At 51.6% G+C, this 22,255-nt stretch overlaps 1 protein-coding gene across 21 annotated transcripts in view; it reads right to left on the bottom strand.

Moving 5' to 3' along the window:
- The window catches only part of MICAL2 (microtubule associated monooxygenase, calponin and LIM domain containing 2), a 223,007-nt gene that overhangs the window by 103,637 nt on the left and 97,115 nt on the right, over positions 1 to 22,255 (bottom strand). For all 21 annotated transcript variants that reach the window (XM_045484534.1, XM_045484525.1, XM_045484539.1 and 18 more), the window contains exons 7-15: positions 21,337 to 21,437; positions 16,761 to 17,018; positions 15,319 to 15,434; positions 14,333 to 14,459; positions 13,440 to 13,530; positions 12,216 to 12,363; positions 10,856 to 11,055; positions 10,349 to 10,455; positions 2,139 to 2,207 (exon numbers count right to left, since the gene is read on the bottom strand). In XM_045484534.1, coding sequence (XP_045340490.1) covers positions 2,139 to 2,207; positions 10,349 to 10,455; positions 10,856 to 11,055; positions 12,216 to 12,363; positions 13,440 to 13,530; positions 14,333 to 14,459; positions 15,319 to 15,434; positions 16,761 to 17,018; positions 21,337 to 21,437 — 1,217 coding nt within the window. The remainder of the gene's footprint in view (positions 1 to 2,138; positions 2,208 to 10,348; positions 10,456 to 10,855; positions 11,056 to 12,215; positions 12,364 to 13,439; positions 13,531 to 14,332; positions 14,460 to 15,318; positions 15,435 to 16,760; positions 17,019 to 21,336; positions 21,438 to 22,255) is intronic.

The following is a 22,255-nucleotide window of genomic DNA, read 5'->3' as shown; positions in this document are numbered from 1 at the left end:
TGTAAGACTTCTTCGGCTCATCCGCTAAACACTAGAACCTGGAAAATAACTGGTGTTCATGGAAAGTCTTGTCTCCTTACCACAAGATCTGCTCCCATAGGCCTCAGAAGTAAATACCATCATATCTGGTAGGCAGTCTGCTTTCCCAAGGGGGCAATGAACCTCCTTCAAAGGAACAGATGTTCTCAAGATGACTAAGAAACGTTCATTTAGCAGAAAGTCATGGGAAGAAGCAAGCTAAGGTCTAATGATTTTTTTTTTCTTCTGAAGAGTCCCTAAGAGCCCCAGGGGAAACCTCGTATGCATATAGCCACTCTGAAGTGTTAGACAAACACAGAGTCACTCTGACTTCAAAGTACGGAATGTAACTGTGCATATCAATACAGGCTTGAGAAGAAGAGGGTAGGTTTACTGGAGTGGTCACTGTTTGCACAAGGCCAAAGTGGGCCAAGACACTGGGTCACAGACTGGCGCTTCTCAGAGGTTAATGCGCATACGAATCACCCACCGGCGGCTCTCTTTCAGATGCAGATTCAGATTCCGGGGGCGTCTGGGGGAAGGGACACTGCATTCCTAACCAGCTGCTAGGTGATCCTGCTGCTGTTGGCTCCTGGCCTACATTTTGAGCAGCGAGTATTTGGAAAGAATTATTCCTTAGTTAAATCTGACTTTAGCAAAATGGCTGGCTCCGATCACAGTCCAGCAACATCTCAGATGGGGCAGGAGTAACCAGATTTCTTCCCACACTCTGACTCCTGTGTTGCCATCGACAGAAAGAGCACAAACACTCCCTCAAATGAGCCGCGGATGAAAGGCAGGAGCAGACTTCCACGTGAGACACGCATCACAGGCAAGCCTCTAGGGAGGAGGGAGGGGCAGATCACAGGCACTGTAAGTGAGAGCCAACACCCCATACTGGGGAAAGTGGGAGGTCTCTCCTACCCTGTTCCTCAGCCTCTGCTTCCTCTGCTCAACCACCTCCCTATTCACTGGCTTCTTGCGCACACAGGAGCCAAGAGACAGAGAAACAAACTCTCTTGAAGGGATCAAAGAAGTTCTAGAAACGGTTTGGAAAAGGGTGATGTGAACTCATCGGATAAAATGTATTTGTACACATTTTAAGACATGAGCTGAACTCCAGGCTTCCTTGAACGGAGCTCATCTTTGCCCCTTCCAGAAAATGCAATGAACAATAGGCAATTCCCCCACCCCCCCAGGTTGGGCCTTGTAGCTCTATTTGTTATAAAGGTCACTGTGTTGAGAACCAGTGTCTGGATCCCGGTCGAGGCTTCCACAAGAAGCAAGTCACAGACATGAACAACAGTGTCCTAAAAATATACAGCAATAATGCACCTTCATCCACATAAGGTAAAGTCTTTTCTAAGTCTTGTAACTCAGGTGTAAATGTATTATACAAACTGTCCCGCATGCCTTTGGGGCCTAATTATGACATCCGCCGGTAGGCTAGCTAAAGCCGGCATCCTACAGTTCACTGACAACATCTATGCTTGTTTTTGTGGGGTTAGGACAGCTTTTTCAGATGGTATGAGTACCTCCGGTCTCTTTAAAGAGCTTCCTGGGGAAGCAGGAACGGATACTCTCTTTTTGGCCAGATCGATTTTTCAGCAGGAGACAGACTGGTGCTTGGTTTGGACAAAGTAGCTTGTAATTTTCCACTTTGACCAGAAGGTGGCACTTGTGGGCCCTGGGACATCTGCCTTAAGGACTAGAAATGCGTAAAACAAAAGGTAGAAACAATGACTGGGAGACCAGAGGGGCTGCTGATGCCCTGTTCCTACTTGCTGTTAATAGCGATGATATATTGATTAACACAGGTGCCAGATATCATGCTCGGCATATTATATACATCCTCTTATTTAATCTTTAAAAATCCTGCAAAAGTTCCATACATTTCAAATCTATCGCCTGCATTTCACAGACGTGAACCACAGCCGGAGAGGCTCTGTTTCTCCAGGTTACACACCTCGTAAGTAGTGGAGGGAGGACCAGAACCCGATGGTTTTTCCATCAAGCCAAGCTTGGAACCAAGTGGTTCACGAGAGAGGAAAGAAGGAAGGGCCAGCGCTGTGGCCACTGGCCGTCAGGCAACCAGCCTTTGCTTAAACTGACACACGAACCTCATCCAGGTTGTTGAAGCCTCTCCGCCTCCGTTTGTTCATGTCGCTCTCTTCAGTTTGGACGTCCACCTGCAGCGGCCAAGAAAGCATGGTGAGTTCAGGGCCATCGAAGTCTGCGCTGTTCCACTAACAGCCCCAACGCCACGGAGCTGGCCCTGAGCTGTTGCCCGCGAACAGTCGCCAGCCCAGGAGACAAACGGACATAAATTACCTTGCGCTGTGACACACACTATCACAGAGTTCCCTTCCGACGCATGGGAGGGAGCCTTCCTGAACCTAGAGGGGGCTCTGTCGGCAGGGGTGGGAATCACATGGCAAAAGATCATTCTGAAACCTCCCAAAGCACAAAGAATCTCTGTTCTGGAGGCAAGGCGGGGACTGTCTCTGTTGTCAGAGTGACCCTGGGCTCAGAGCAGTCCCAGCCAGGTCTGCTAATGCCCGTCCACATGTTCCAACATGGAGACCACCTCCCACAAGCAGTGGTACTGCCCACCTCACAGGTGGGGATTCCCAGGGCTCCGATCAGCCATCCAGGGATTTGATGGCAAATTAATCCGCCGTTCAGTCGCCATTGCAAATACCAATAAATGGTATTCTATCAACTTCAAAATAGGATCAGGTATGGTCTGAAAACTGTGGTGACCATACAGCCCTATTTGCCCAGGACAGTTTCGATGTATCGTTTTCCCCAGCCGAATTATGCAGTGTTCCCTTTCCCTCTCAAAAGTACCCTGGTTAGACAGTAAATCACATGGCTGCCCTACCAATAGGCCCTGACAGCCTCCTTTCTGCTGCCTGAACCTGAACATTTAAATCTGGGGACCCCCCTCTATACACGCCCATTGCAGTAACCCTGCAAGGGCCACCAAAGGCCACACTCACGGTCAGCCTCCTGACCTCGAGGAAATGGGCGGGACTGCACCGATGGAGCTGAGTCTGGGGGTTGGGCTGGATTGGGTGCCTTCACTGCACCCTGCCGGCTAAGTCTATCCTGACCCTGGGGTTACACCGCTCTCCCTCCCCATGCCCAGCATGTTAGCCATAAGCATCTTTGCAGCAGACGTCCTTGCTTCAAGCACTTTTGCCATGAGCATTTTTACCATGCAACTAATTGGATATAAAGCAATGTTGCTGTAACAGATTTACAAAAATAACCGGGGGACAGTTTGGTTTCACCAACTGATTGACAGCTTGGATTCATTTATCCATGGGCACAGTGCTCCCATTTTCACATTCTACAAATCTTAGCCCTGGCAATGGTCTCTGCAGCCATGCAGAGTTTTGAACCCACATTTCCCACAGAGCTTTGGGATGTCTATCAATGGACACGTGACAATATGCCAAGAGTAAATAGCAGGGTGCTTGCAAAGCAACATAAAGCGAGTAGGTTTCCTAGGATTTGGAAATGGATACCTCTCTCACTAAAGGAAGAACGTTTAGCGAAAAAAGAAAACATGCCATGTCCAACAAGGAGACCAATCAGTAAGCAAAAAATATGTAACAGGATGAACCAAAGACTGAAGACCAGTGTTTAAGTCCAGTCCACAAAATGAAACCAGTTATTTGTACAAGGTCGCGATGAATCTACGCCATGCTAGCTACATACTCTGAAAGTATCCAAACGTTTTGTATTTCACAATAAAGTCTTTTGAATTTGGTTATTTGTTTTTCATGTTTCATGATGCCCTTTTCAATGAATGCCCATCTTTTATTTTTTGTGCTTTTCTCTTTTAGAGTAAAATTGCCTCTTGACGCTTATGGTGAGACTACCCGGAATCCTGCCATCAGTCTCTAGCTGGGGCCTTCTCCAAACGGCCAGGCCCCCAAGGGCCATGGATGTTCCCTTCCCTGGGAAGCCTCCACCCTCAGACAGGCTTTCAATAGCATGCCAGCTGAAATCCCAGGCTTTCTTCCACTTGGGATGCAGTGGGAGGGCTGCCGGCCACTCTTTCCCTCAAACCCAGGAGTACAGCCCCTTCACCCCATGCTTGCGCTGCACCAGGAACTCCTGGAGCCCCCAGTACACACACTGCTGTGTACCCACTTGCTCCCAGCAGAAGCACCTGCTTCCCCTGCTTTTGTACTCCCGTCTCCTCTGCTCCCTTTCCACATTCACCAGCACCTTTAATATTTTGAAAGATAAGATCGACCACTGTTTAGTCATTGATATTTGTTCAGAAATCTGACCCTTCCCTTGTTCAGGCAGCACAAAAGAGCAGATCTGAGGGCCCTGCCTTCCCTTCAACATTTCCTTCAGCTTTTAATAAATCATTATTCTGTGAATGGAAATGATTTCAACCCAAACGCTTGGGCAAACACCAAGAGAAACAGATGACCTTATTCGCAACAATGTTGGGTCTTAGAGGCACAGGCTGTCTGGGCCCCCGGCTCTAGTGCCTATGAATGGTTTGCTGGGGGAGACCGGAGCGCAAGAAAGTACAGGATGTCCTATCCAACAAGAACTCTCCACGCATAATCTTAGGGTTTTCTGTTGCGTTTTTTTGCTTTGTTTTGTGTTATTTCCACCTTAAATAAAGACTTGGCTTTTCTCTCAAAGAGCAACACATCTTACTCTCGTTTGACAGCTTAGGGCTTGACTGTTCCAACATCAGAGCCTGTAGAGATCCAAACCCAGTATGTTAGCCACAGGCTCACAAAAAACACTTCTAGGACGGAATGTGCCCAGTAGCACCACCTAAGACGACCGCAAATCCTTTGGGGGAAATAAAGGAAGTGGATGGGGTAACCTCCACTCCTCTGATTCAGCCTGAGCTATGGGACAGTAACATTCGGTCTATATGGAAAGGTTACCTACATACATACCCGAACGGTCTCTACTCTTACTTATGAATTGATCTTGGAAGCACTGATTCTCAACTAAAGAGCTAGGTTAAGACAGAAAGGCAGAAAAACAGTCAATCTTAGGGATTTACCTAATTTTTTCTTATCTCTTTATCTCTATCTGGAAGCCAACGTTGCATTACTACCCCATCTCCTTGGACTCTATTTTGCTCTACGAAGAATGGAGTACAAGAAGGGAAAAAAAGTATTTATTGTGCCCAGTGAGAGACAGCGTGAGAATACACGAATAGCTCACTTTCTTTTGCTTTTTTTTGCCTTTTCCCCAAGAACACATTTCTTTTAAAAATTTTTTTTTTTAACGTTTATTTATTTTTGGGACAGAGAGAGACAGAGCATGAACGGGGGAGGGGCAGAGAGACAGGGAGACACAGAATCAGAAGCAGGCTCCAGGCTCTGAGCCATCAGCCCAGAGCCTGACGTGGGGCTCGAACTCACGGACCGTGAGATCGTGACCTGAGCTGAAATCGGACGCTTAACCGACTGAGCCACCCAGGCGCCCCAAGAACACATTTCTTATGATGATTTCCCAAAGATTTGAAAAAGTCCATATACTACGGGGCATTTATTAAACTAATTGGTGTCTCCATTTAAACAAATAATCAAAGACATATACCTGCTAAACTGATTATTTATTTGATCAGTGCAAGATAATCATGTTCCCATAAAGCCCAACTTCATGTGATGTTAGTTCAAAGGAAAATGCCTTTATATTTAGCTAGCTAGTGTAGGCTAACCCTGGAGAGATTTAGATCTGGGGCACAAGAAGAGAGACTAGCCATTGCAGGCAATGCCCGGATGTGTAGAGGCAGCCATGATATTTAGAAAGATGGCCAGTGACACTGGCAAGGGAGCTCTTCTCTTCTTCAGTAACAGAGTCATGACTTACTTCCCAGCTGTGTGACCTTAGGAAAATCACCTAACGTCTCTGACATCAGCTTCTTCATCTCTTATTTCCTCACCTAGATGTACTATCTAGCTCGTAAGTTGTTGTAAGGATTAACGAAGTCACGTACACACAACACTTATCAGTAAGGTGCGGCATCGATCACGGCTGCGATGCAGAACCAAGCGTTCAGTCCAACTAGTTTGCCTCATCTCAGAAAACAGGCGTCTCCATTTACTCACAGCTCCTCAGGGACAGGAGCTACCATTTGTGGAGCCCTTCTCACACGGCAGGCAGAGCAGGGGCTCACACCTGCATTGGTTCATACTGTCTTTGCACTGGAGCAAAGTTGTTGTAAGGATTAACGAAGTCACGTACACACAACACTTATCAGGTTGGCTATGGAAGTGTGGCACACTGTTAATTAGGATCGTGCTAGTTAAGTACTGGAGCAGTGCCGTGTTGAGGTTGGTGCCATCATTTTGCAGACAAGCAAAGGGAGGTTCAAACGTGTGCCAAATCCCCAGCAGGCTTAAATATGGTTTTGTCTGCCTGGCTGCAAACGTATTCCCATTCTGTAGGTTAGCTCAGAATCCCCGGCTGTGTTGCACAGAGAACAGGAGAGAGATCAGCCTTCAAACCGCAGGTGCCACAGCGGCAGCTCGAAGGCCTGGTGCTTGCTCGGCCGGGCAGCATCTGCACCCGGTGCTCTCAACCCTCCCGGGCTTTCTTCACATCTCTGAATTGAGAAGTACTATAAAGCCGGTGGGGAGCCCTGGCTGCTGGGTGGAGGTTCTGTGAGAGCAGCTGGGGAAGGGGAGAGGAATTCAGACGGTGCCCCTGGAAGGTCAGCATCCTCGGGCAGCCTCCTTGCCTGTCTTGTTCTCTGCTCTACCCTCAGCGCCGACAGGAGAACGCCACATAATATAGATGCTCAGTAAATATGGATGGAAGAAAGACTTCCTTACCTAATGCCCCTGGCTCTTTGGAAAGTGTTTGTGTGGGAGGAGCGAGGAGAGGAGAGCTGGGCGGGCACCCTCACTGCTGAGACCAGACACCCACGCGAGCCATGCTCTGTGAACTCCACTCTCCCGGGATCAGTGCTGACGGAGAACGCCCGCCGCCTGGGTCACAGCCAGCCAGCTGAACAGGATGAGTACCCTGGGGCTGCCAACGTGGCTCCTGGGATGGGCTTGTCATGAATAAGGGACACCTCTGTGTTGTGTTGTCCTCCAAGGAGTGGGCTCAGAATGGGGAAAGAAAGATCAGGTGCCCCGAGTGTGTCGTAACATACTATATGCAGTGACTGGAGTGGCCACAAATGCAGGCATTACCCACAAGCAGTAGGTCTAGGAACACATACCCAGGAGGACAGGGACCACGTATGTGTGTTCAGACGTCACTTGTGGTGCATGGTGACAGGAGCTCTGGAGTCCCCGGGAATTTTCCTATGCCACAGGACCAGAGGCAGATCTTCAGAAGCAGACTGAGAGCTTTTAAAGAGGAAAATATAATCCCCAAGCTCTTCTTCTTTCCCCAGGCATGGCCATTCAGTCTCCGGAGGTGATCAGTCAACCTCAGTCGTTTACCACTCACCAGAGGGATGATCCTCCTGGCGGACTGAGGGGAAAGTTACATTCTCTAAAAGCAAACAAGGTCCTTGGAGGTGAAAAGTCTTTTATTTTGCCTGGAGTTGATCAGCTTGGTTGGGATTTGGACGCTATCAGGGTTAGGGATGAGACAACAATTTAACGCCAGCAGTGAAAACCAGGAAAGAGGGAGAGAAATTTTTAAGACTGGCTCCACAGAGAAAACCGGACCCTCTCCAGATTAAGATGCCGCACTGTGAACAAATATGGGCTCCTCGATCCCCATATCAAGATGCTCCTCTGGAAGTTAGTGAGGGCATCGGCAGGGCCAGGGAGGGATGGGGAAAGGGGGTGAGGTTGAATACAGATGCCCCTATGTGTACAGATCCTGGCTGTGTGCTGTGGCGTAGTCATGTGGGCAAGGTCTAGCCTGCACGGCTGGTCCACAGGGGCACCTGAGCTGGGGTGCTGAGGACTGTGTGTCTAACTGCACCGACACCTTCTGGGTGTGACCATCGTGGAGCCTCTGGGTGTGTGCAGTTTTCAGAGTCTCCTGTGCAGACGTCCTCTGTGCCCATCCTGCGGGATGCTGGAGAGTACTGAGTACCCTGCTTGTGGGAAATGCCAAGGCCAAAGAGGATTGCAGGTAGGTTCCCCAAACCAAATAGTGTGCGGGTACAAGAAGACGCATGGTCAGATGGGGAGGTCTGTGTGTGGTCTGATCACTGCACTGGCACTGAGGGGTGGACTGTCTCTTAGTCAGTGATGACTAAGGCAGAATGTGATCCAGGGGCCTAACTCACCAGCCCACCCAGAGGAAGCATTCGGTCAATCTGAGGTGCAAGAGGACAGATAATGCCCATGCCAAGCACTTACTTCAATGACCTACTCTTTCTACCTATCCAAACAGTGTGGCAAATCCTAGACCTAAATGGGGCAGGGGGAGGGACTGGACCCCTCGCAGGATGGGCAGTCCATTTAGCACACTTTGGGGTGACTGGACATGGTTCAAACTTAGCCGGGGTGGGGCCAGGCAGAGCCCACCCACTCCCCCTGCATTTTCTAGCAAAGCCAGCGAGAAGTAGCGTGAGGACCTAGCACCCCTTGGAGGGCCTGGCTGGCCTTGCTGACCATTCCTACCACGTGACCCAGAGCTGGCCAGGCTGGTTCAATTCTGTCACTCTGTAAACAGAGGCGGGGTGAGTGATAGGTGTAAACACTCCTTTCCAGTTCCCCCTGCTGTTCCCAGTTGTGGGCTGAGTGGTGGGAGAAAGCCGGTGAAGGGAGAAAGGGGTTAAATATTTGCCTCTGTTTCCAGAAAGGCTGCATTGGCTTGCTTGGAATGGGGAAGCCCAAAGTGGGGATCCTTGGAGGAAAGCCTAGCTGCGCTGGGGTGAAATAAGCCTATGACTGGGCTCCAGAAGGTGGCTTGCACTCAGTGGGACGTGCGGTAGGCCACGGTGCCTTCACACAGAGCCTGCGCATGGGCGAGGCGTGGCCCCTTAGCTGTGGTGTGCCGACGCACACACCTTCCTGCCCCAGCCCTAGCCTTGCTGGCCCGTTCCGTCCCGTAGACAGGGTGTGGCAGAACATTACGTGCCCACTCCTGGAGTTAGCTCAAAGGCTACGACGTTCCTGGGAGCCTAGACCTCAGTGGAAAAACTGACCACTGCTCACACAACTGAGGGAAAGAAAGGAGGCTACGTGGCTCAGCCCCACCCCGGGTGGAGGGCTGGCAGGACTGGGCATGACTGACCACGAGTAGGAGACTGTTGGCAACCTACAGAGACTGAGACACACGCAAAGGCCCGCAGCACTCTCGGCTGTCCCGCCGCTCTGTGGAGGGAGGCGAGCTTTGTGTGAGTACTTGCCACCTGATATCTCTGGGCCTCTAATTTTTTTGGTCTGTAAAATAAGCACGTTGAGCAAGATAACTTGTATCCTGTCTAGCATGGCGATGCCATCATTCAAATAAAATGACAATTTCTCATTAGGCTCCTAATTCCCAAACGGTGTACCAGGGCAGCCCGTGGCCCCGTAGTGTACTTGTAGAGGAGTCATAGGATACTTTAAATTTTCTAGGGAAACACGGTGAGGTCTGTTATACACCTGGCAAAATACCCCTACCAAGTTACTTGGATGTATACCTACTTAGCAAACAGAACTTATAAGGGTTTCTTTTGAGCCAGGGGCACTGTGATAAAAATTACTGAGGGACCGATGGTGCTGTAAGTCAGGAAAGTTTGGGAAGCTCTTTAGGCTCTGAGCTCCTCAAAGGCATACCTTCTTCACCTCTGTATACTTGCTACTTGTCAAAAAGAATTCAGCCCTAACGTTGGCAAGCAGTAGGGCGCAATAAACATTTGCAGAAGGGAGGGAGGGAGGGAGGAAAGAAGGAAGTGAAATTAACCGAACAGACTATGTCAGTGTAGTATTCCCACACCTCTGCCACTAACGGCCATTGTGATCCTGATCTAAACTGTTTCACAAGGAAGAAATCGTCTCCTCCTTCCCCCCTTAGCAGCCAGGGCTAATCTGATTTACTTTATTATTTTTTTTCAAATTTTTATTTACATTCTAGTTAGTTAACATATAGCGGAATATTGATTTACTTTAAAAAACGCTCCAGCCGCGTGAACTCTCAGCTCTCTGCCACGCCCTTCCTAGAACCACTTTCAGGTCACTGAAACCAGCTACACGGTGCCGGGGCGACTTCCAAAAGCGGTCAGTCACTAAACTGAGCTTTGCTCGTGTCTTCCGTGAGCACCTTATCTGTGTAATTCATCAGCATTCACAGACAGAGAGCAGGACATTGCCCTCCCCCTTGCCCCATCCATGAGCAAAGACACACCAAACAGAAGCAGGTCGACACTTACTCGCGGGGTCCTCTTCCTCGGAAACGTGAGGTTGAGATAGTTGTGAGAAATGAAGGATTTGGCCAAGCTGAGGTCAGCATTTTCTCCATAGTTTTTGCCCCAAGAATCTATTCATAAATAAAAATATGATGGAGGTTAGACCCCGCCACCGCGACTCCAGGACTCGGGGCGGTGGGAGAGGGGGTCATTGCTACAAGGTCCCTCCAAATAACTCCCTTACCCGCAACGAAAGATACAAGTGAGCTGGGTAGGGGCTGTGTGGCTCCATCCGTGACCTCCCAGCCACAGGGGCAGACCTTCAACCTTTCGTGGCACCTGCCACACACACCCACTTACACACACAGGTCTGGGTGGGTGGGGTCCGCTCCCGTTTGGCCTCAAAGTGAGAGGAAAGGCAGGGGCCAGCCCCAGAACAGATGACACCAGAGAGCAGAGCAGCCAGACATGGGCATGGGGCAGAGATGGCCCAAGGGTGCAGCAAAGTCTCGCCCCAAAGCAGGGCCTTACCCACAGGCCTCAGCGGGGTGCCCCGGAAGAGCTCGTAGAACTTGGAGAGGTACATGACCATGCTGAGCTTGTCGGGCTCCTGGGCTGAGGCCATCTCCTTGCCTGTTGTCACCGGGGGGATACCAAACTCACGCTCAGCCACGTCAAATGCCAGCTGGTTGTTCTCCACGGCATCGTCTTCATTCAGAGAGTCAAAGTTGCTGGAGAATCAAAACAAAGTGAAGGTCAAGGACAGGAGACATGGGTGTGAACAATGGGCTGAACAAACTTACCCACAAGGAGCATTATGAGTGACACTCTGCCGGGTCTCAGTGGCAGGGGTGTGGGGAGGGAGGTGTGGCCCCAGCCCCTGCCCTCATCATCCCCTTCCTGCTGCCCTCACCAGCACCAACCCCCCCCCCCCACCCCCACCCCACACACACACCCGCTGCTTCTCCAGGGAAGCTCCTTCTCACTCAGGGTGGGACCAAATCAGATTTAGGCATTGCTTCCTGGGCTGGAACAATGGGAAGATAATTTACACCTGTTTGCTACTTTATTTTTAAGTAGTTCCTTTATGTTCTTGTGCTTTTTAATTCTAAAAGTAATATGAATGTCTCATAAGAAAAAGAATCAAGGTGTATACGACATATAAAGTGACAAGTGAGCGTCCCATCGCCTTTTTGAGGCAACCTCACTTCCTAAAGGTATCGACTGCTAACCCTTTGGTGGGTTTCCTTTCCTCCTTTTGGATGAATGTACTCGTGGACCTGCAGTTACTCTGCAGTTGATCTGAATCCAACATCAACAGATGTATTATTGGGTCTTCAACATCACAAAGTGTGTCCAGCGTTCCTAATGATGCTGCCATTATTGCCAATAGGTGGACGAAGAAACAAACTCAGAGAAGGCAAGTGACCTGCCTAGTGCCACACAGCTGATTGGTCTACATCTCAGTTCGAATTCTTTCGGCTGTAAAACTCAAACTGGTTCCCAGAATGAGGTCTTGCCCGGAATTCTTCTCTTGTGGGTAGAGTGCCCAGGGGCAGAGGCTCCATTTCCCCAGTGACAGAGGGGACGTGGGGACAAGAACGCCCAAGGGCAGAGGCTCGATTTCCCCAGTGACAGAGAGGACATGCGGGGACAAGCACACGCATGCGGCCTGAGCTGCTCTTCCTCCTCACAGATTAGGAACTCAGGTCACGCAAGCTGCTGACAGAGTAATCAGTGCAAATGGAAAAGAACTTAAGAAAACCTCCAAGAGAAGATACGTTTCGAGCCAAGATTCTGCATCTCGCAGAACAGCTCTCATCCCCCTTGTCCCCGGGTCCCCTTGGGCCATGAAGGGCTTGGCAGGTTCAACCGGAGCCCCCCGACTCACATCAGCTCAGGCCGGAAGCGGTGGATGATGGCACACAGGGCCAGGCCGCTGCGCCAGGATGTGGTCAGGTCGGTGACATTGACGTGCTGGTAGCCCTCGGTTTGCTGCTGACACCAGGTTAAGAGCTTGCTGGGCCGGATGTCGGACTCTGCAGCCAGGGGAGACACACAGTGGTGACGGGCTCTGGGGAAGTCTCAGCAGCCTCCCTGGGGACCAGGAAGAACAGCACCAAGGCAAGGGCCAAGGGCATGGGTGCAGCCCCGAGGCACCCTGTCAACAGTGTGGTGGGAGGGAGGGCAGGATACTGGGACAGGGCACATGTTCTCCTGTAGCAGAATCCCTGAGACCCCCTGTGGCCAGGCGCCAGTCAGAGACTACATACGAACACAGCGGGGAGCACTGTGTGGACCCTGCCAACATCTCATCTGGTGGGGCAGGCAGACATGGCAGCAGGTGACGATGACACCATGCTGTGATGGCAGAGATGTGGGTATAGGGGGCACGCGAGCAGGTCTGCTCCTCATCTGCCAGGGCAGCGGAACTCGCCAAAGTGAGAGTCATGGAGCAGGTGTACCTGCTGCTTGAGGAGTGTCTAGGGATTCATCAGACAAAAGAAGGCATTCTGAGAAGACAGAAGAGGGCTGTGCCATGGCAAGAATCTAGAAAGGCCGGCCAGGCTACGTGCAACAGCTTGTTACAGAGGTGGCAGCAGTGGGGCGTGGGGCATGAAGGGAAGGAGGGGTGGCCAGTAAGGCTGTGTGCACCCAGAGATTGGGAGGATGCGGGGTCCAGGCAGGCAACAGAAGCCAGAGAGCTCTTTCAGCAGGACGGGGACCTGAGCGAGGCCAATGGATCGTGTAACTATCCCTTCCCTCCACCAGGAAAAGAGGGTAGCATGTGGAGCTTGTTATCTAGCTGGGGAGACAAGATCCCCACACTAGAAACAACAGGGAAAGAAAAGCAAGGCCCCAATAAAGTAGTTCCCCAGTTCACTTTCATGTCCTAAGTTCTTCATGCATATTAACTCCTCTCCAACCCATCTACAGTTGGCGTTGTTGCTGTCCTGGTTTTAGAGAAGAGGACGCTGCAGGACAGAGGAGAAGTCCCTGGCCAAGGTCACACAGCTCATAGCAGAATAGCCTAGTGGACTGCAGGGTCTGTGCCCCCACGGCCACCCCACCCCCATGCCAGCAGCCTGGCCGAGGACCCGGGTCAGCTGCTTACCCCTCCTGGAGAGGCCCACAGATCTCCTCACTGAGCCCAGCCTCTCGAGAGGCCACTGGTCCAGCTCCTTAGTGATGTATAAATGCTTCACCTGCAAGCAAGCACTTTGGTTAGTGCTGACTTTAAAGAAACCACATAGCTGCCCACCAGTATTTTCCCCAAAGCCAGTCTCAGGGTTGACCCAGCCTCTACCCAGTGTCCACCATCTATCTTTTCCTCTCTCCCTGGAGGGGATGGCCTTCAGCAAGAGAACTGGGGAACCTGAGACACAGAGCAACGGGTCCCACCCAGTTGTCCACCCAAATGTGGGGGGACTCAGGCGTGAGAAAATGTAATTGGCTAACTTTAAGAACATCACACCATTCTTCGTACCATTGCCCGAAGAAGTTGGCGGTTGTGTGTTTCTGAGTCAACGGGAGCAAAAGGGACTGTTGGACTGCGAACTGAAAGGACTTGATGGCTGGCCGAGGAGACTATTTGAGGGAGGCATGCTCAGCCACACATATGCGCGGTGACAATAAACACATAAGCACATGTGCAGATGTGGACGCCACACGTGTTCTAGTTCTTTCTGTGGGCTAGACACACGCTGACTCTAGTTTTCTCCAGAGCTCTCCTGGAGACAGGAAGTGGTCCCACACCCAAGCCAAGAGGCATTGGTGGCCTCAGTCCCAGGGATGTGGCAAAGTTTCTTGTTGTTGTTGTTGTTTTTTCTTTTTAAATTAATTAATGTATTTATTTTTAAATTTATATCCAAGTTAGTTAGCATACAGTGTCACAACGATCTCAGGAGTAGATTCCAGTGATTCATCTGGAATGTGGCAAGGTTTTACATGACCCTTACCCACTGCTCAGTGACGGGTGGCCCCGATAGGGCCCAGGGAAGGACTTACCTGATGGGGCCTGACACAGTTAGAGTTGAGATTTGGGTACCGTGTCCCTGGGTCCAATGTGTACTGCTCAAAGTTCTTGTTGATGTTCTCTGGGGTAGTCTGAGGTAACAGCCGATAGAGACTTTCTCTAGGATGAGGCAAAGCCCAGGGGTCAGGGGTTGCTAGGGCAGCCTCAGGCCCTTGTCTGCCCCCCCCCCCCCCTTTGCTCTGCTCTTAAAGGCTCCTTGGATATGTCTGTATACTCCTCCCCTCAAAGCCTGGCCCTCATGGTTCCTCATGGATCCACAAAGTGGGGGAGATTCGAAGGACTGGAGAGAAGGTGGGAGGAGGTCCACAGGCAGTGACGCTGGCCTTCTTCCCCCAAGAAGAGGGCAGGGACACACAGCTGGCAGCAGAGGGACCTGTGGTTTTGCTATAACCACCACTCAGCCAAGCTGCGTCCTATGGCCTGCCCCCCATGACCACTGGCCTCCACACCCAAGACCAGCAGAGGCCTGTCCCATTCACCAGCCCTGATTTCCCCCGGTCCACCAGCTGTTACAGCCACGTGGCCAGCAGCAGGAGTCTGGGCGGAAGCCCCAGAGGATCTCAGCAGCAGAGGAGGCCTGGGAGGTCAGAAATCCAGCCCCCACGGGAGGATACTCAGTGCTGCAGTGAAGGCTTCCCCCTAAACCTCTTCTGGCTCTGCAGTGACCGGGCAGTGCTGGGAACCCCAACTTCAGGGCCGCTCCAGGTCAAGATTTCCCTGTTGCATTCAGGTCGTAAGGTCCTGGCCCCATGAAAGAAGTCACTGAAGGGGGCAGAGCATGACAGACAAAGTTTTCCTGGGGATGCTGATGATCAAATCAGGGCCCGTGTGGGAAGGCAAATGAAAGATTCATCCCAGGTTCATCCGGGAGTCGCCTAAGGGCCAGCCTTGCTCTCTTTCCTGCCTGATTTTGGAACCAGCCCTGCCCCCAGACGGAAACCCTGCCGCCGATACTCACCTTTCGGCCAGCAGCTCCAGGGGAGGGGTGCCCTGGTCCCAGCTTTTCACCATCCATGCCGTGTCAAAGGCTGCCAGGAAGCCTCGGGCACAGCCTGTGCCCATGGGCCAAAACGGCTGGAGAAGAAAGTGTGGAACATTCCCGTTAATTCTAAAGGCCCCCGCTTTGCCTTCCCATTCTATCCAGCACTTGGGGCTTGCCAGGCCCTTGCGAGGCACTGGAGGGGGTGAGGGGTGACAGGACAGACCCTAGGATTCACTGCAAACACAATTAGCTATAGCACAAAGTCCCGTGTAAAGGGTGCTGTATCACAGGAACAGCAAAACTGCTTTGGGGCTTACAAAAGGCACAGGCAAATCCCCACCCTGGGGAAGGCGATGGAAATCAGGGAATACTTCGCAAAAGAGTTGCATTTGTGAGGATTTTAAAGAATGGGTAGGATTCTCATCGTGACCCGTTCAGGAATAGCATGGGCAAAGGCATGGTGGCTGGAAAATGACGGTGCCCGGTAGAGGAGCAGAGGAGGGTAGCAAGAGAGAATGCTGAGAAGGGAGACGGGGGCGGAGGGGACAGGTCACAGCCCACACACCACGGGGAGCAAGGGCTGGTTCACCAAATAAAGTTCTTTTTTTCTTTTTAATTTTTTAAACATTTTTAAGAGAGAGAGAGAAACAGGGTGCAAGTGGGGGAAGGACAGAGAGAGGGAGACACAGAATCCAAAGCAGGCTCCAGGCTCTGAGCTGGCAGCACAGAGCCTAACGCTGGGCTCGAACCCATGAACCCTAAGATCATGACCTGAGCCGAAGTCGGACACTTAACTGACTGAGCCACCCAGGCGCCCCTGACCGAACTAAGTTCTAACTGAACTGTCCCATGGGCACCCAAAGCATAGTCTGGAATTTGACTCTTACTTGGAATAAACACACATTTTTTTTTTTTGGTTAGTGCTGACTTTAAAGATAAAAATGTAATCCTTCTGAAAACATTCTATCTAAGGATCCTTGCATTTGCTGATTCTCTGGGAAGCACTTTGAGCAGGGAGGCCATGGACGGAAACTGGACTTGGGGCCCCATATGCCTTCTTGTACCCTCTATGATCTCCATGTTGCAAGGCCCCAGAGAGAGCTCCCCATGCAAGGAAGAAGTTATGGTCCAGCTGAGGGCGTGCATGTTCTCAGGAGGCCAGCCTGTAAAGTCCAGAGCGGGGCTGACCGATTTTGTACTTTGACAAAGAGGTCGGCCCGAAGAGCCCAGAGGTAGGAGAGGAAGATAGAATGAGCTTCTCTGTATTTGGTCAAAGGGCAGGTGCAAACTGGAGACCAGCACGGGCTTGGCAGAGTCCGGCACACTGGCAGGGCACCCATCTGTCCCCTGGCTGAACGACAGCACAGGCTGCTGGCCACACCATAAATGCAGGGATCGGGGGGAATGGGGGGCGCTACCTCAAGCAGGCTGTCGCCCACCAGGGCCACGAGTAGCTGGTGTGACTGGCGCTCGCGCACCAAGGCCGCGTTCTCGGAGGCGTACATGGAGGTGAAGTCGAACATGGCCACATCGGGCTGCCCATAATGGTTCATAGCATAGTCTAACGATGGCAGCTGGTAATTGGTGGCGAAATCTGCAGCCTCACGGGCATAGGAAAGCAGGTTGTCCTGGTTCACATTCTCTGCACACAGCAGCATCTCCGTGTCGATGTAGTCCTGGGGGGGAGAATAGGAGCAAAATGTTGCAATCTGCCCCTGGAAAGGGCAAGTGTTCATACCCATATCTTTGCAAAAGGACTTGGAATGGGTTTGGACAGTGAGGCTGATCAAAACAGAAAATCAGGGCCAAAGGAATCAAGAGGAACCAAATCAGCCCTCTGTACGGGCCCACAGAGCTGTGATTAAGCATCGCACTTGACTTTGAGCTTCCTGGCATCCGAGGCAAAAGGGAAATGTGATGTATGGCAAGGCTTTCCTTATCAGAAAGAAGGAAGCATAGAAATTCCTAGGGGAGGCAACTTTTTCCTGGCACTAAATTCTAAAGGAACTGTCTCACGTAGGAATTTTGACAGAGAACACAGTGTTGCAATGAACAGTTTACTCAGTAATGGTCTTGTGGTAAACACGGAAGTAAAATTCATATGGCCGGTTCTTGCGATAACTTTCAGCAAAAATGAAAAGACAAAAGAGCGAGTAAGTAATAGTGATTTTATAGCCGACTAAGCTGAGCTAATAATATGGGTCCGGACGTACTGTGTTTAGTGGGCAAACAGGACCAGAAAAGAAATGGGTAACTGGCATAACTCTTGAACTTTCTCTGCACAATCAGTTATCTCTTCTCTGGCCAGGCTGAGGGTTGCTCAGGGCCCTGTTCTGCTCTCACAGTGTTAACTGTTACAGCCCTGGAGGGCGCTGGCCTCCAGCACCAGGATACCCATCCTGGAGGGACTCCGGCAGTGCCCCATAGCATGTCCCCCAGAGTCTAATCTGCTCCTCGTGTGGTTAAGGAACCCGAAGACTATCTTTCCCGAAAGGTGGCAGAGAAGTGCAGATCCTGAGGAGGGTGGGGTGTGGGCGGGGACTGGTGGGGCCATCCAGAGCATCAGGTCACAGTCCACCCCTGCTACGCAGTGAGTAAATTTGGGCAAGTTATCAAAGTCTTCTGAGTTTCCGTTTTCTTGTTTGTAAAACAGGAATGACAAAATCCACCTCATACAGTGAGGACCGAGGGAAATCGCAGACATAAAAATCCCCAGCCTGACGCCTGGCATGTGAGAAGAGCAAAGTGAGTGGGAATTTCCATTCCCTATAATTCATGATGGCACAAACACAGCATGTGGGGAAGCGCGTCCCTGGACCTCCCCTCCCCACCCCGAGGCACCAACAAGAGTATGTATAAAGGCCTTGGAAGGCACAGCCACATCTACAAACAGAGCGACCTACCGTGTCCATTTTCCTCATAGCCGTGATTTCAAATACCTCATCGCAGAAATTCTCATATGTTCACACCATAGTGCATCACCCAGTTTGCGCCCAGCAGTGGCCCAAGGGTGCTTTGCCGGGTCACGGCGTTCAGGCTGGAGCTCCTGTCATTCGCCTTTCCTTTCTCCTACCTGCTCCTCCAGTCACATGACCAATTTCCTCCCTTACAAGCATGGGGATGAGATGGGGAAGGGTGAATGGAGAGGTCTTGAAAATACTCCCTCTTCAAAGCATGCCCACAAGTGCCCGTGAGGTGGGCTGGGTGATGGGGGAGTGTGGTCACGCCTGGTGCTGGTGTCCCGAACAGGGCTGTGGGGACCTGCAGGGCTGGGCTGGGGTAACAGCCCACCCGGCCCAGGGCTGCTGGAAGGAGCCACGGGACTTCGTATGGCAGGAGGTCCCAGGTGAGGGGACGGTACAGAAGCAGGACAGGGAGCAGCGGGGAGAGGGTGAAAACAAGGACAATGGAGAGAAAGGTGGGAAGGGACCCTAAGCGAAGTGGGCAGGCCTGGAGAAGTAGTTTTAAATTAAGACAGATGCAGGAGGATGAAGGTGGGCCCCGTTTGCCACACGCATAGGTACTGAAGACAGGCTGCGTCCTCAGCAGAGAGGAGGGACAGTAGAGAGAGACGTGGCAAGAATAGTACAGGGCGGGGAACCTGATGGGAAGAGCAGTCACCCCTACCTCCCTACCCCCGTGCTGAGCTGAAAGGAAGGCTGGAGATCAGAAGAGGAGGTCAGGCAATGGCTTCGAATGAGGTTGGGCTCGGCACTGGGAGACCAGCTATGATGTACGTTCGCCTCACCCACCTGGAAACAAGGCTCCCTCCCGCCATGGCGAGACCAAGCCTGCTATATCCAGGAGTCTTCGCCTATATGAATGTGGGCCAGCCCGGAGAGGGCGCCAGGATGACAGGCCACCCTCCTTGTGAGGGAGAGCAAGATGGGCAGAATTGGGAGCCCAACGCCATCGTTTCTTGAGGAGGAACTTCACTCTCCCTTCAGTAGCCATGGAAGACCAGAGGTCAGTAGGAACAGGTGGGGAAGCAGGTCAGTCAGTCATTCAACACACATTCACTCAGCACCTCTGTGTGCCTCCAGAAAGATGCTGACCCATGCAGGGAGAGGAAACGAGAGAGGACTTGCCATTCCTCTGGGAGCATGACAAGAATGTTAATTTGAGTGGCTCGGGGTAGATGGACTAGCTCCCAGCTATGCAAATGCTACAGAGCTTGGCCGGGCACATGGAGACTCCTGGCCAGAGCTCCTGAACCAAAGAACTTTCCAGCCCTCTCACGTCCAGCCTGTGGGCTAGAACTTCTAGAGGAGAGTTCCTGTCTTATCTTAAAAGCCCCTCAGCACCAGCTCAGAAGATGCCCCTGGACTCTCTGAGGGGAAAGAAAGCCCCAGTGAGGACACCCACGAGCCTGGGATCTGCTCCCAGATCTTCCGCCGTCATTATGGGGTTAGAGTGAGTCACGCTTGCCCACCTGTGTGATGACAGGGACGTGGGGGTATGGAGGGGCTTTGACAACTGCCAAAGAGTTGAATCACCATGAGCAACATGTCGTGGCCTGGACAAATGCCCTGGGATGCCCTGAGGGAACCTTAGTGTCCCACAGGCTGGAGTACTCAGCCAGTGAAATAAGAAACCCATGTCAAATTCTGCCTGACTTCCCATGGTGAGAGGTGGGTGCTGACAAAAGCCTCCTCAGCCCCTCCTTTGCAAAGGTTTCCACTGTTCCTGAAGCCCCGGACCCCAAATAGTCCTTCACTACCTGCCATTGGCCTCTCGATGGAGGAGGCAACTTTGGGAGGGATGCCCATGGAATAAAGGAAAGAAGGGGACACCACCCCACCTCCCCCAGACCGGGTCAGCCGTGGGGCACCAGATGCCAAAACCCACTGCTCACACATCTGCTGGCTGTGTTCAGTCGGTTCCTTTCAACTCCCATCCACCCCATTCACAGCCTCCTGTCTGCAACTCAGGCTCTCAGCAAGCCCTGAGCCACGCAGAGGAGGCCCAGGGGAGGGCTGGGTTACTAATGCCACCCGGCCGGCTGCCAGCACAAAGTGGTCAGAGGACAGGCACATTCTTCTTCGACAAGCGACACTGAATAGTCACCATGCCGCCTGAGCTGCAGGCTGCCACCCGGAGAGCAGGCTGACCTTGGACGGCATGATGGTTATCTTGAGGCTACCGCAGGGGCAGCAGGAACAGAGGCTCTGGATAGGTTGGAAACCTGCCCAAAGCAGCTTCCAGCCCAGGGCCCACCACTCTGTGTGCTCCTTTCTTCTAGCCTCGTACTCGGTTTAAACCTGAAGATGCACAGGCAGGAAGCAGAGGCCAGGAAGCCAGCAGGACCAAAAAGCAGGTGTCCAAACCAGACAGAAATGATAGAGGGAATCTACAAACCCCCTATATGCTCCAGGCACGGGGCCTGTTGCTCTGTATACCTTTTAAAATTTGCTCCTGCAAACAACCCTTTCAGACAGAAACCATTATTCCTGTTCTACAGATAAGAAGACCGAAGTTCAGGAAAGTTAAGCAGCGTTTAGTCACAGTCCTGAGTTAATCCGTGGCAGAGCCAAGATTCAAGTTGAGCCTTTGTGCCTGTGAGAAGAGAAGGTTCCACCGGACATTATGACAAGAGGGCCACATGTGAAATTCACCAGTGTATGTTGTCTCCGTGTTCCACTCGGACAAGGAGCCCACAGCTGCCTCCGAATGACATGAGACCTCCCAGGAAAGGGAGCAGGGTTGAATGAGACATGGAGAAGGGGAAGGCTCAGCCCATCTCTCGGTGGCAAAGGCTCACACCAACAAGCGGGGAGGGTCTCAGCCCCCACCGCCACCCCCCAGCGTTCTGCAGAAACACCTCTGCCTGTATCGGCTCCTTCACTCGACACTCACACGACACCACGCGGAAGGAAAACGCTGGTCCTTTTCTTGCCTCCCGCTTTGCTCGGTTTCTGGCAGGACGGCATCTTGCTCCCACACTTGCTGGGCCACAAAGGGAAAGACAGGACACCCCAGCCAAGAGATACGTACGTTAATGATGACACCTTTGTCGAGCAGGCTCTGCTTCTTGGCAGTCATGACGAAATAGTGGGTGCAGTCCTTGTAGTAAACAATGTTCTCCAGATCAATCCCTGCAGAGAGAAGTATGCGTGGACCCAGTTTGGTTCCCTCAGCGCTCGCTGCATGCCAAGAGCTCTACTTTGCTGCATTACAGGTGCCGTTGTTTCCCTGCATATACTCATGTTGGGCAAGTTTTTAAAACACACAAGGCTGGGAAGGAGAAAACGGAGTGCTAGAATTTACCTAACTCCACACAGCTAGCTTTTACAGCCCCACTAAGACCCTATGTGCTTTTTCAATTGAGATATAAGGGACATGTAACATGTCATAAGTTTAAGGTGTACGATATATTGATTTGGTATATTTATATATTGCGATATGATTAAAGCGCTTTAAAAAAAAAAAAAAAAACCTCAAAGTCCTTAGGGGCTGTGGACCCGCACTTCCAAGTTAGAGCCAAGCGCTGCAGAAAGGCCAAGAGTTGTCCACAGCATAGCAGCAAAGCAACAGTAGTCCCGGGATTTGAACCCCAGCCGGTCTGATTCCCAATCGCCACCGTGCCCTCCATGTGACCACAGAATCAGAGAGTGGTGTCAGTTCTCCCAAGGCTGTGCTAAACCATGTTTCTCCCGTTCTCCTGTGTGTGGGAAAACCCAGGTGTCCTGGCAGGAACAAGTCAGGTTGGAGGGCTGGGTTGTATCTTTTTGTACTTTCCAGCAAATGCAAAAACACTCGAGAGACTAGGTTTCTGCTTTTAAAACAAAGCCGTAGCACCTGGCTGAAGCATCACCTGAGAACTTGGAAGTGTGCATGATCAGAACCCCACGTAGGACCTACTAAATCAGAAACTCTGATGGTAGGGCCAGCAATCTGCACTTTGACAAGCCCG

The sequence above is a fragment of the Leopardus geoffroyi genome, chromosome D1, assembly GCF_018350155.1.
Source record: "Leopardus geoffroyi isolate Oge1 chromosome D1, O.geoffroyi_Oge1_pat1.0, whole genome shotgun sequence".
Taxonomy (NCBI): Eukaryota; Metazoa; Chordata; class Mammalia; order Carnivora; family Felidae; genus Leopardus; species Leopardus geoffroyi.
Note: the sequence above shows the minus strand (reverse complement) of the source record. Positions and strands in the feature narration are given on the sequence as shown.